The sequence below is a fragment of the Clytia hemisphaerica genome, unplaced genomic scaffold, assembly GCF_902728285.1.
Source record: "Clytia hemisphaerica strain Z4C2 unplaced genomic scaffold, Clytia hemisphaerica genome assembly, whole genome shotgun sequence".
Classification (NCBI taxonomy): Eukaryota; Metazoa; Cnidaria; class Hydrozoa; order Leptothecata; family Clytiidae; genus Clytia; species Clytia hemisphaerica.
Window position 1 is genome coordinate 1,341,213 of NW_027104166.1, and position 10,755 is coordinate 1,351,967.

Sequence of the window (10,755 nt, forward strand, 5' to 3'; positions counted from 1 at the left end):
ATGGTATTACGATTGCACTGGGTGAGCTGAAAAAAGTATATACCAAAGTACAGTATAATTTCCTGTCGATTCGCTTGGTATCAAGGAAAACAAAACTTGAACTTTGTATGTAAAACTTATGATAAAAACCTAACATTGTCATTGTATACTATAATTGGATAAATTCTCGCAGGGATTAAATTTCGCGGATGGCAACACTATAGGGAGACCAATTTTCACTAATTGTGCCTTTTTACACCAATTTGTGCATCTTGGTTGTCAAAATACGCACATTAGCGCTTTTTTAATGCTAGTAAGCATTTTAAAAGTAGTTATTTGACATTTTCGAGTTTTTCTCAAAAAAATTTCGCGGATAAGGACTAAATTTCGCGGATGACACCCAAATCTGCGAAATCCGCAAAAATTTATTCTTTTTGGCGCTACTGCATTCAGTTTTGTATTGGTCGAAATGTCATACCAAAACAATGCATCACATTGTATTTTATAGTTCTTTAAATTTCACTTCTCAATTTCAGGACAGAAGAAGAACACCGGCCCCGTAGACCTTTACAACTACAGTAAGTCGAGGCATTTGTTGTAGCGACAGAGTTTTACGCAAGTTTTACGAAAGTAACATGTCTTTTCTAAGAATACTGTTCAGAAGGCCATTATAAAATAGGGATACTAAACCCTGAATAAAAATCTCTCGTGGGCAAAAATTGGTAAGTAGATTACAGCATTTTTCATCATGATACATTCATGATTTCTGGTTAAAAGAGAGTGTGATTATTTACGTGGGTCCCGTGCCCTCGTGGGTCCCGTGGGTCCCGTGCCCTCGTGGGTTCGTGCCCCCGTGGGTCCAAAAAAAAAACCCGTGGGTCCAAAAAAAAAACCCGTGGGTCCAAAAAAAAAACCCGTGGGTCCAAAGAAAAACCCGTGGGTCCGAAAAAAAAAAACCGTGGTCCAAAAAAAAACCCGTGGGTCCGAAAAAAAAACCCGTGGGTCCAAAAAAAAAAAAAAAACCGTGGGTCCAAAAAAAAACCCGTGGGTCCAAAAAAAAAAAAAAAACCCGTGGGTCCAAAAAAAATCCCAAAAAATCGTTCCTTTTGGAACGACGTCTTCTTCACCTTATAGCCTCTGATAGAAACATCCACTCGCTTTGAAACTGAATTTTCTTCAAAGAGAGGCCTCCCCAGCGATTTGCGTGATGGCGTGACCGGGGGGTTTTTTCAAGCGTGATGGCGCGATTCCGAATTTTTTTGGCTTGATTGCCTGATTGGAAGTTAGAACGTGATCACGATTTGACAAAATTTTGGAGCGTGATGCGTGATTAAACGAAATTTTGCTCTGTATGTATTGCCGATAATTGCGTGATGAACTTCGATTTGGTCATTTTTCGTGATGAGTGATTGAACTTGAAATTTGGCGTGATCGCCTGATTTGGGTCTGATTAGGGGTCTCTTCAAAGTTAATGAAGTTTACTTTCGATTAAAGCAAAAATAAAGCAAGTCTCTTCAACAGTGAGAATTCGCCCTGCAACAAACTTTCTCATTTGTCAATTGCTAGAATCCGGAAACTTTCTCTTTCTGGCGGTATTGAAAGAGTTGATATTCAACTGTTTTGTCCTACCTTGAACTCGAGAAAAAGACTTTCGAACACTCAGTCTCCCGCAGACAATAGCGAGATTATGTATCAGAGATATTCTACGGCTGCCCATGCGGGTCATCACCAAAGGCGACATGTCGTCGTCTACTGTGCTCTGTACGGGAAAAACACCAAAACACCCGTACTATAAGCAAAGTCGACATAATGCCGTACGTCAAATATCGAACTTGCTTTCACCCGCCATTACTTGCCTTACTCGCCGCTTTAGCCGTAGCCGTAGAGAATTCCAGATACATAATCTCGCAAATATCTAAAACCGACCCGCAGTTTAAAACACACAAGCAAACAATAGAATGTTTCGAGACATTTATTTTTCCGGAAACCAACCAATGAAATCCACGAAGTTGTATTTTTTTTTTCGGGTCTTTTTTTGGACCCACGGGATTTCTTTTTTGGACCCACGGGATTTTTTTTTGGACCCACGGGTTTTTTTTTTGGACCCACGGGTTTTTTTTTCGGACCCACGGGTTTTTTTTTTTTTGGACCCACGGGTTTTTTTTTTGGACCCACGGGTTTTTTTTTTTTTGGACCCACGGGTTTTTTTTTTTGGACCCACGGGTTTTTTTTTTGGACCCACGGGTTTTTTTTTCGGACCCACGGATTTTTTCTTTGGACCCACGGGTTTTTTTTTTTGGACCCACGGGTTTTTTTTTTTGGACCCACGGGGGCACGAACCCACGAGGGCACGGGACCCACGGGACCCACAAGGGCACGGGACCCACGTAAATAATCTCACTCGTTAAAAGAAAATCTACATGTATCGTTTATTTGCAAAGGAAACCTATAAAATGAAAGTCGAATGCCGCGAACGCGAACGTAACATGCAGGAAAACAGTACGAGTCAACCATAATCTTTCCCTTTTTTAGAATTTTTCACTGATAATTTACCAAAGAATATCAAACAGAAAGTCAATAAAGCATTGGATAGAACAAAACCATTCTCTTTCCGTGGTAACAGACCTGGGAATGCAGTAGATACGCATGCGTGTGGACGAGTAACAGCTGTACCAAGACACCTCAATTTCATCACAAGGTATCGAAATTCAAAGCCCCCTTTTTTAAGGAGTTTTAGAAAATTTCTAAAATCCCCAAAACTCAATATCCATCTTCTTGCCAACGTATTTATCCTTTACAAATAAAAGTTAAGAATTTTTATAATTCGGGTCTACAGAACAGTTTTTGCAAAGTTTCTAAATATCCAAATACGGATTAAAACCTACAGTGAGTGTTATTTTGACTTGACAAAATATCGACGTTAAAAATAAAAGCAAAATCTGAAGAAATTGTGTTTATGCCCAGCTACCTTTCATTTATACCCGAGAAATTGACTTCAACAAATACACTATCAAGAAAAATTAAAAACATTCGTAGGCTTCAAAAAAATTTTGGATGTTCTATAAAAAAACGTGTATCAAACCGGTCACATATCTTTTTTGACTTATGGTTCAGTATATGACCCCAAGGATCATTATCTAGGTCATCAACACGACACAAAAGGTGATACCTCGCTATCATGTACATTAACACGGTTCCCATGGGAAAAATGCGCGCTACCATTCGACTATCTTCCTCTGTCTGTGAACAGTAGCGTGGTGTTCTCCGATTACTAATTTCGACGCCCCTTTAGGTATGGCAATTTTAGGCCAAAAAGAGAGACTTTTCATAACGGGCGTCAAAATCAAAATCTTCTAAAATTGCCTCTCCAGTTTGCCCGAATTTTAGTCAACCCACCACGCTACTGCTGTGAATATTACGTGAAAAACAATACTTCCGATTCTCTGAAATTCGATTATTCAAAGAACTATTTCCTTACCGGCAAAAGAAATTTCATCAAGAGCTTACAACTCATCGGAGCTTACTACAAAATTTTAAAAAATTTTATTAATTTTTCCCCTTCCTAGATACAACCATTATCAAAAGTATACGCATGCGTATGGCATACCTATTGTTAGTACCAACCGTGTCTCGAATGCTGGCTTGAACAGAGCGTGTTACGTTGTTCGCTTCCTGTTGGCCGATCGACCTCGACTCAGACAATCATTATATAAGAATTATGGACGACTTGGTATAATGGCCGAAAATGAAGGTAAGAGTTCAAATTCCGGAGTTCGCCTCAAACTTTAGCTTATCGGAAACGAAAAGCAAAATCGAGGACGGTAAATGTGTCGATTTACCTTCGTCCTCAGTCAGTCAGTCAGGATTTAGACAAATTAGAACCTTACCACCTCCGTCGCAGCAAAAACACACACATATAAACTCGGTAAATACCTTAAAACCACAACTTCGGGCCTTTTTGTTTCATCACCATTTTCGCTATCTTTATTATAAAAGCACTCATTTCCAATTTTTTTTCTGTCCAAAGCATTGCTTGCAAAAGAGATTACCACAATTTCTTCACAGTGAAAATTGCATCTAAAATTCATGATATTCACGACGTAATGTTTTCTACGGAAATACCCCGGTTTTTGCCAGTAGTGGCAAATTTTATAAAACTTTTGTCTAGTTTAAACTTGCCACTACTGGCTAAAACCGGGGTATTTCCGTGGAAGCATTACGTCATGAATCAAACTGGGTGATGTTTTCCTAGCCTGATTTCCGATTTTAAACAAATAAGATTAGAGAAGTGAAGAGCTGAAATTGTACTTTGCTCCACACACGGGACTATATCTGGCACTCGTATCTGAAAGTAAGCAAAGCACGAAGTCTGTATTACAGATCTATACAGCCTACAAAACATGCGAATACTTTCATCACCCAAGTTAACCGAGCTATTAAATAATTTTTTCAAACTGTTAGAAAAAGATTCCGAAGAAAAAGCAACAATATTTTTGTAAATATAATTTTAGGAACAACAACTATCCCTGAGCATCGCCATTTGGGAAGTTGGTGGGATACCCGAGCTCGCGGTCTTGGCGGAACGCTAGGTATCCCAATTTCTACTGGTGGCGAAGAGAACTTGTTGTGTCGAAGCAGTGATCGTTATCGAAGGGAAGACATCTTCCTTCATGAATTCTCACATGGTATTTCGGTGAGTCAAATTTCTGCCATTTTGAAAACGCGATATCGCTGAGTCCGTGAATTGTCGGCGATCCTCAGCAAATCAGGTATGCAGATTTGAGACATCATTTTCGACAATAACAAGCTAATAAACTCCTTTTTCTGTAACTAGGAGTTTTAACTACTTTGGTCGGATTAATTTAACGAGCTAAAAATATCGTTAGTCAGCAAAATTTAGCGTGGACTTAATTTAATCAGCCAAAACTTTGTCGAAAATAGCCCTACAAACCCGAAAAATAGCACACTTACATTACAGTGTACTTTACGCTAAAAATCATAAGATTTCGAAAATTTCACGTGGATTTAATTTCGTGAGTCAGCAATCTCATGAAAATAGCAAATATTCGCGTTAAATCTCGTGAAATTTTATTCGTTTGAAACAAATTGATTTTATCATGATATACAGGAAGTGGCTATTCGTGGTGGAGGGATTCCAGGTTATTTTGGTCGTCTCCAACGTGCTTACAACAGTGCAAAATATCGCGGATTATGGAGAAATACGTATGCTATGAGTACAGTACAAGAATACTTTGCTGAAGGTATGTACACGTTTCTTTTGTAAAAACATCCAAAATTTTGGATGTTCTTAACTTTTTGAATTTTGAACCAAAAATGTTCCTAACATGTTCTTATTTCCCCCATTTTGTGAGTGTGTCCATTTTCCTAAGAAACTGAGTGTTTCAGAGTCCCAAAAGCCTTAAAATGTTCTTAACTTGTTTTTAACATTTTGGTCATCGAAGCCTCCTTATGTTCTTATATGACTTGTTCTTATGAAAAACGTGTACCAATAAGTATAAACTACGATAGGAATAAAACATTGCACTATTTGAGAAAAAAGTCTTGAGGGGTCGGGTTTGTGGATGGCGGTGCTCGTAAAGGTTACAGGGAGTTATTGGGACTTTGTGAAAATCCAAGAGGAAGAGGGTACAATCATGGTCAGAATATGTTGGCATTTTCTGGGTATTTTATCATTTTGTAGAATTTAGAGTTTGGGCGAAAATGACATTTTCATGCTCTACTTTATCTAATCGAATATTTCAATTTGGGAGTGGTATAATGGCTTCCAGGTCATATTCTCAGCCTAGTCGGATCATTCACAAGCTTTTGGATCCTCAAAGATCTTAAGTCTCGTAGTAAAACTCAGAGTTAAAATTCTACTTTCTAACTCTACTTGCGGTTTTTAAATTTTGCAGGGAAATTACTTCTGCGCCAATTATTATGGTCATAGTTGTAGCTCAAAAACTAAGCAAAAAGTCCAGGGAATCTCTTAACAGTAAACGAAAAATCCTTGGGGTATGGGGTATCTCATTTCGGCTAAAACCCAAGCAAGATTTAACCTTCAAGAAATGACTTTTGTAACATGGGGAATAGCAGTTGTTTTTCTGGCATAGCGCCCATCTTAGGCCCGTTGAAGGAATAACGAATATGTAGCGTACGACATCCTTCAAAATATTTTACCCATTCCCAAACAACAGCAAAGAATGATAGATTATATCAACTTACGTTTCTTTGAATGGATGGCTTGTTTGATTGATGATGATCGATTTTGACATGATGGTAATTGATCTAGAGCTTTGAAGAGAATGATACATTGATTTAAATAATAGATTCAAATTATTAAAGTAGACCAGAGTTCAACCTCATCCTCGTTTATCCCATCCAGGCTTTATTTACGTTACTGATGGTCGTCAGAAAATAATGACGCATAAAAAAGCCGATAATCATCAGGGAACGATGTTGACTAGGGCCAAAATTACTAAAAATTTAACGACATTTGCTCTTAATAATCATAATTTTTGCTGATAGGTGTTCAAAGTTATTTTGAAGTGAACGATTACGCGGCCCGACCTAATGGCGTCCACGGGCCGGTCAATACACGATCAAAACTTCGCAATTACGATATCACTTTGTACAACTTGGTAAGAGAAGTTTTCCCATGTGGAAATATCATTCACGACCGGTGTAAAAGAGGTAAGTGCAAACTTAATACCTTAAAGGAAGAAATTTTGGCGGGAATTTAATTTGGCGGATGGCCAAAAATGTTTTTTCAGAGGGAATTTAATTTGGCGGATGGACGAAAAAACTAAATTTGTCGGGAATTTAATTTGGCGGTCGCTTAAAAATTTAACCTTAAGATGGCGTCAAAACAGCGAAAAAATAGCAAAAACACCTCAAAAGAGATATATTTTCAAAATGTTTAATTTGACGGGAATTTAATTTGGTGGATGGCAGAAAAAAGACATTTTGGCGGGAACTTAATTTGGCGGATTTCAGTCAAGTCCGTCAAATCCGCCAAATTTTAAGGTACTTATTATCTTCGAAGACCAAAACAATTTGCGAGTAAACTCGAAACTTCGGATTTAATTTTGCAGACCATATTGTAGACGATGTTATCGTCCGTTACAGTGATAGTAAAGATGGGAAAGATGGCGGTATGGCGTTATATATGGCGGTATACGGAAAAAAAATCGGCGGGAGAGTTTCGAAGAAGACTAGCAACTCTACCGACTGTAAACTCATTTCGGCAAAAAAAACCCGTTTGCGAATTTTCTTCGGCTTTGGGCTTTTTTCTTTGATAGTGATTCGTCTTAGACTATAACATAGTCTAACCATATTGCAAAGTTTCATTAATTTTTTACAAGAATCAATTTGGTGAATTAGCAATTTCAAGAAATTCGTGAAATCGCCTACATATCTTTCAAACTTTAAAACCTTTGAGTTTTAAGCCCAAAAATATTTTCATTTTCACAATTTTCTAAGTATTTAAGAAATTGGTTTAAAGTTCGCAAAGCCTTAAAATGTTCTTAACTTTCGTTCTTAAAATTTTGGTCATCAAAGCATGATGTTCTTATAGTTTGTAATAACCAAATTTATTGAATAAAATTTTAATCAAAGACTCACCTTTCTATCAGACTTGATTTAGCACTTGTTTCTTATTTTCTTCATTTCTTCCAGGAACACCGCCAAGCTTCCGCATGAATTGTGATGGCTCAAAACCAGTTGTTACAGTTGCACCACCAAAAGTCACCACAACCACCACCACCACCCATAGTACCAAAAAACCTGACGGTGGAAATAAAGGTATAAAATGACTCGAATTTTACAAAGACATCCTAGTAGTAAACATACAAATTTCAATAGATCAAATTTAGCATCCCCCGAGCATCCCCCCAAAAAAGAAAATATAATAGACTTCAATGACATTACATTACGACAGAAATTTTGAAAGGGTAAAGGCCCTTTGCTGTATTTATGTCCATTCAAAATTGACCTACATATATAGACTTACATAAACTTTGTCATTCGACAAACGACAAAATTAGAGCTCCAACAATATCCAAACATTATAGTGTTATTCAATATTTATTTCATCTAGATTGTGTTGACAAGAACAAAAGCTGTGGTGGTTGGGCTAGATATGGATACTGTAAAAGCAATGCATATGTTAAAACGAATTGTAAAAAGAGTTGCAAATCATGTGATAACTCGAGTTGTAAAGATAACAACAAGTGGTGCAACTCGTGGAAAGGAAAAGGCTATTGTAATTCGAATAGTCAACACTACAACTACATGATCAAAAATTGTAAAAAAGCATGCTCCCTTTGTTAATCAAACAAATACAGGCCTGAATTGTGTCAAACTTGTAATTTTAGGTATCACAATCAATAAAATTTATATTTTTCTAAGGATCCAGGTTCATTTTTATAAATAGGATTTTATATACCGATTACATTTTCTATAATTTATAAAATAAAAGTGTTTTCATGAATGTGCGTTTTTATAACTATTACTTTTTAATTTCTTTTATACATTTTCTTTTTTATGTTTGTACTATATACCATCTTATTATTGATTAAAAGGTCAAAGTAAAATGTTCTCTTGTTCTTAGCCCTTTAAAATACCTTACTGTAGAGACATTTGTTTTATATTGTTTTTCACTAATTCCTTTCATTTTCTTAGGGGTTTTGGCCAAATTTGGGATTTTAAATTTTTTGTGAGCACTAAATTTTGCAAAAATTAATCCACACAAATTTATAAAGTAAATAGCACAATTTTAACACATTTTCTTTAGTTTTCAGCCAATCAGACACATGTTTTCTTTATTTCACAGGCAATTGTTTTAAAATCAGGCATTTGGTACTTTATGGAAAACCCTATTACACGAATCTAGAATTATCAGGGAACTAATCAATCATCTACTATCAACATTAACAAGTCAGACTCTCGAGAAGGTTTTTTTTGTTTATATGGTGAAAAATAAAGCAAAGAATGGGTTTTTCAATTTTTAGCATTTGCAAACAAAGATTTTGGAATATACTACATGGTAATGACAATCCAAAAATCAAGAAATTAAAATCAAATACAAAATCATTTATCAATATTTATAAGAACAAACTTTACAGTAATACGCAAAAATAAAATTTGTTTGGTTACATTAAGAAATGCTGTTAAATTGTGTTAAAAAGTACTTTGCGTACACATTATGTAGATTATGATCAGGGGGTAATGAAATTAAACTTTCATCAACTAAGTAATAAATATTTGAATGTTAATTTTTTTACATTTCTGATGAGTTACTACTTAAATGTTGAGAGACACTACTTGCTCCTAAACTACCGTAAGTTCGTCTAATGTCGACATCCGTCTTCTAATTTCGACATCCTTCTTTATAGATAGGAATAATAAGAAGGTCGAAATCACTGATAGACTAAAGATTTTTCCTCTTATCGCGCTAGACAAAGTCAATCAGCGATTTCGACCTTCCTCAGTTTCTATTGTTCCTATCTCTAAAGAAGGGTGTCGAAATTAGAAGACGGATGTCGACATTAGACCAACTTACGGTAGGTCTTAGTGTTGGTCTATACATCAAATTTGAAAATATTTGTGAGTAAACAGGTCTAAATCCATCACTCTTCATTGGGGTCATCTTCATTAAAATATGTTTATGATACAATCCATCGCTTTTCATATAGAAAATTGAATACCCATCAATATATCTTGAAGATTCCCTTTCATCAACAAGGCCGATCAAAGAAAGAGGTTTGATGTAGCGTGGAATTCCTTGGACTTGCCATCTAACATGGATAGACCCATTAGTTGAATTTTTGTTCATTTGTAGGATGCTGAGCTCTGGATTATACAACACTATCTTTGTAAGGTTTTTTAAAATGTTGATTTGAAGAATGTAAGAATTTAATGTTTCAGTCTTGGTTCCAATGAGTTGATTCTCAAAGACAACCTTATAACTGCATCGAATGTATGACCAACCCAATGTTGTGAATAACTTTGGTGCTTGATCATGAAAATAAAGCATCATTTCTGTCATTTGACTTTCACTTGGTAGATCATTCCAATTATCTTTGCTTTTCTTTAAAGGCTTTTCTTCTGTACTTCCAATACTTTGAGAATTCAAGAGAGGAGACTCATTGGAATTTGATGCATTATTACCAATATTGATACATTTAGTTGCAGGAAAGCGAGAATAATATTTCATTTGCATCAGTTCTCTTCCATTGACAGATATACAACTACCACTCAATTCTTTTTTCTTGCAAACTTGATAAACATAAACATCTTCTAATGGATTTATTTTCTTGAATATTGAAGAGCTTCTTAGTTCACTCATTGAAACAGCAGTTGTTCTAATATTATTGTCATCACAATCACAATTTTTATTTTTATTCGATGAGGAGACTACAGTGACAGTTTTATGTTTCCTCAGTTCATTTGGAAGCAAAGACGTAATGTAAGAGGCCTCTTTTGTCTTCTTAAATTCATTATCAAATTGGCTCACAAGCGAATTTGCAGAAGAAGAATGCCAAGTTGTTGGTGCAAAACCAGCAGAAAACTTATTTGACAGCAAACAATAATACGATGGCTTGTATATCACATTTGACGTTCTTGAAAGTAACATTTTTGTGTGTAATTTATTACAATGCTTATGTTAAATACGAGTTACCGTTATTGTAAACTTCTAGTCTTTGAATTCAAAATTTCTTTACTTTTTGAAGTGAATTTGATCTGGAAATCCTCAATTTCGTGACCGCCATCTCG

General features: G+C 35.9%; 2 protein-coding genes across 2 annotated transcripts; one reads left to right on the forward strand and one right to left on the reverse strand.

The window, feature by feature from the left end:
- LOC136814164 (uncharacterized) lies at positions 1–8,627 on the forward strand. Its single transcript, XM_067070678.1, has 9 exons — positions 1–21; positions 488–557; positions 2,512–2,677; positions 3,546–3,730; positions 4,491–4,672; positions 5,108–5,240; positions 6,508–6,672; positions 7,657–7,782; positions 8,078–8,627. Exons 1-9 carry the CDS (start codon positions 1–3, stop codon positions 8,308–8,310), a joined length of 1,281 nt encoding a protein of 426 aa, XP_066926779.1. The 3' UTR covers positions 8,311–8,627.
- An 839-nt stretch (positions 8,628–9,466) lies between these two features.
- On the reverse strand, positions 9,467–10,747 carry LOC136814165 (uncharacterized). Its single transcript, XM_067070679.1, has one exon. The coding sequence runs from the start codon at positions 10,613–10,615 to the stop codon at positions 9,467–9,469; it is 1,149 nt and encodes a 382-aa protein (XP_066926780.1). The 5' UTR covers positions 10,616–10,747.
- Between the last annotated feature and the right edge of the window lie 8 nt (positions 10,748–10,755).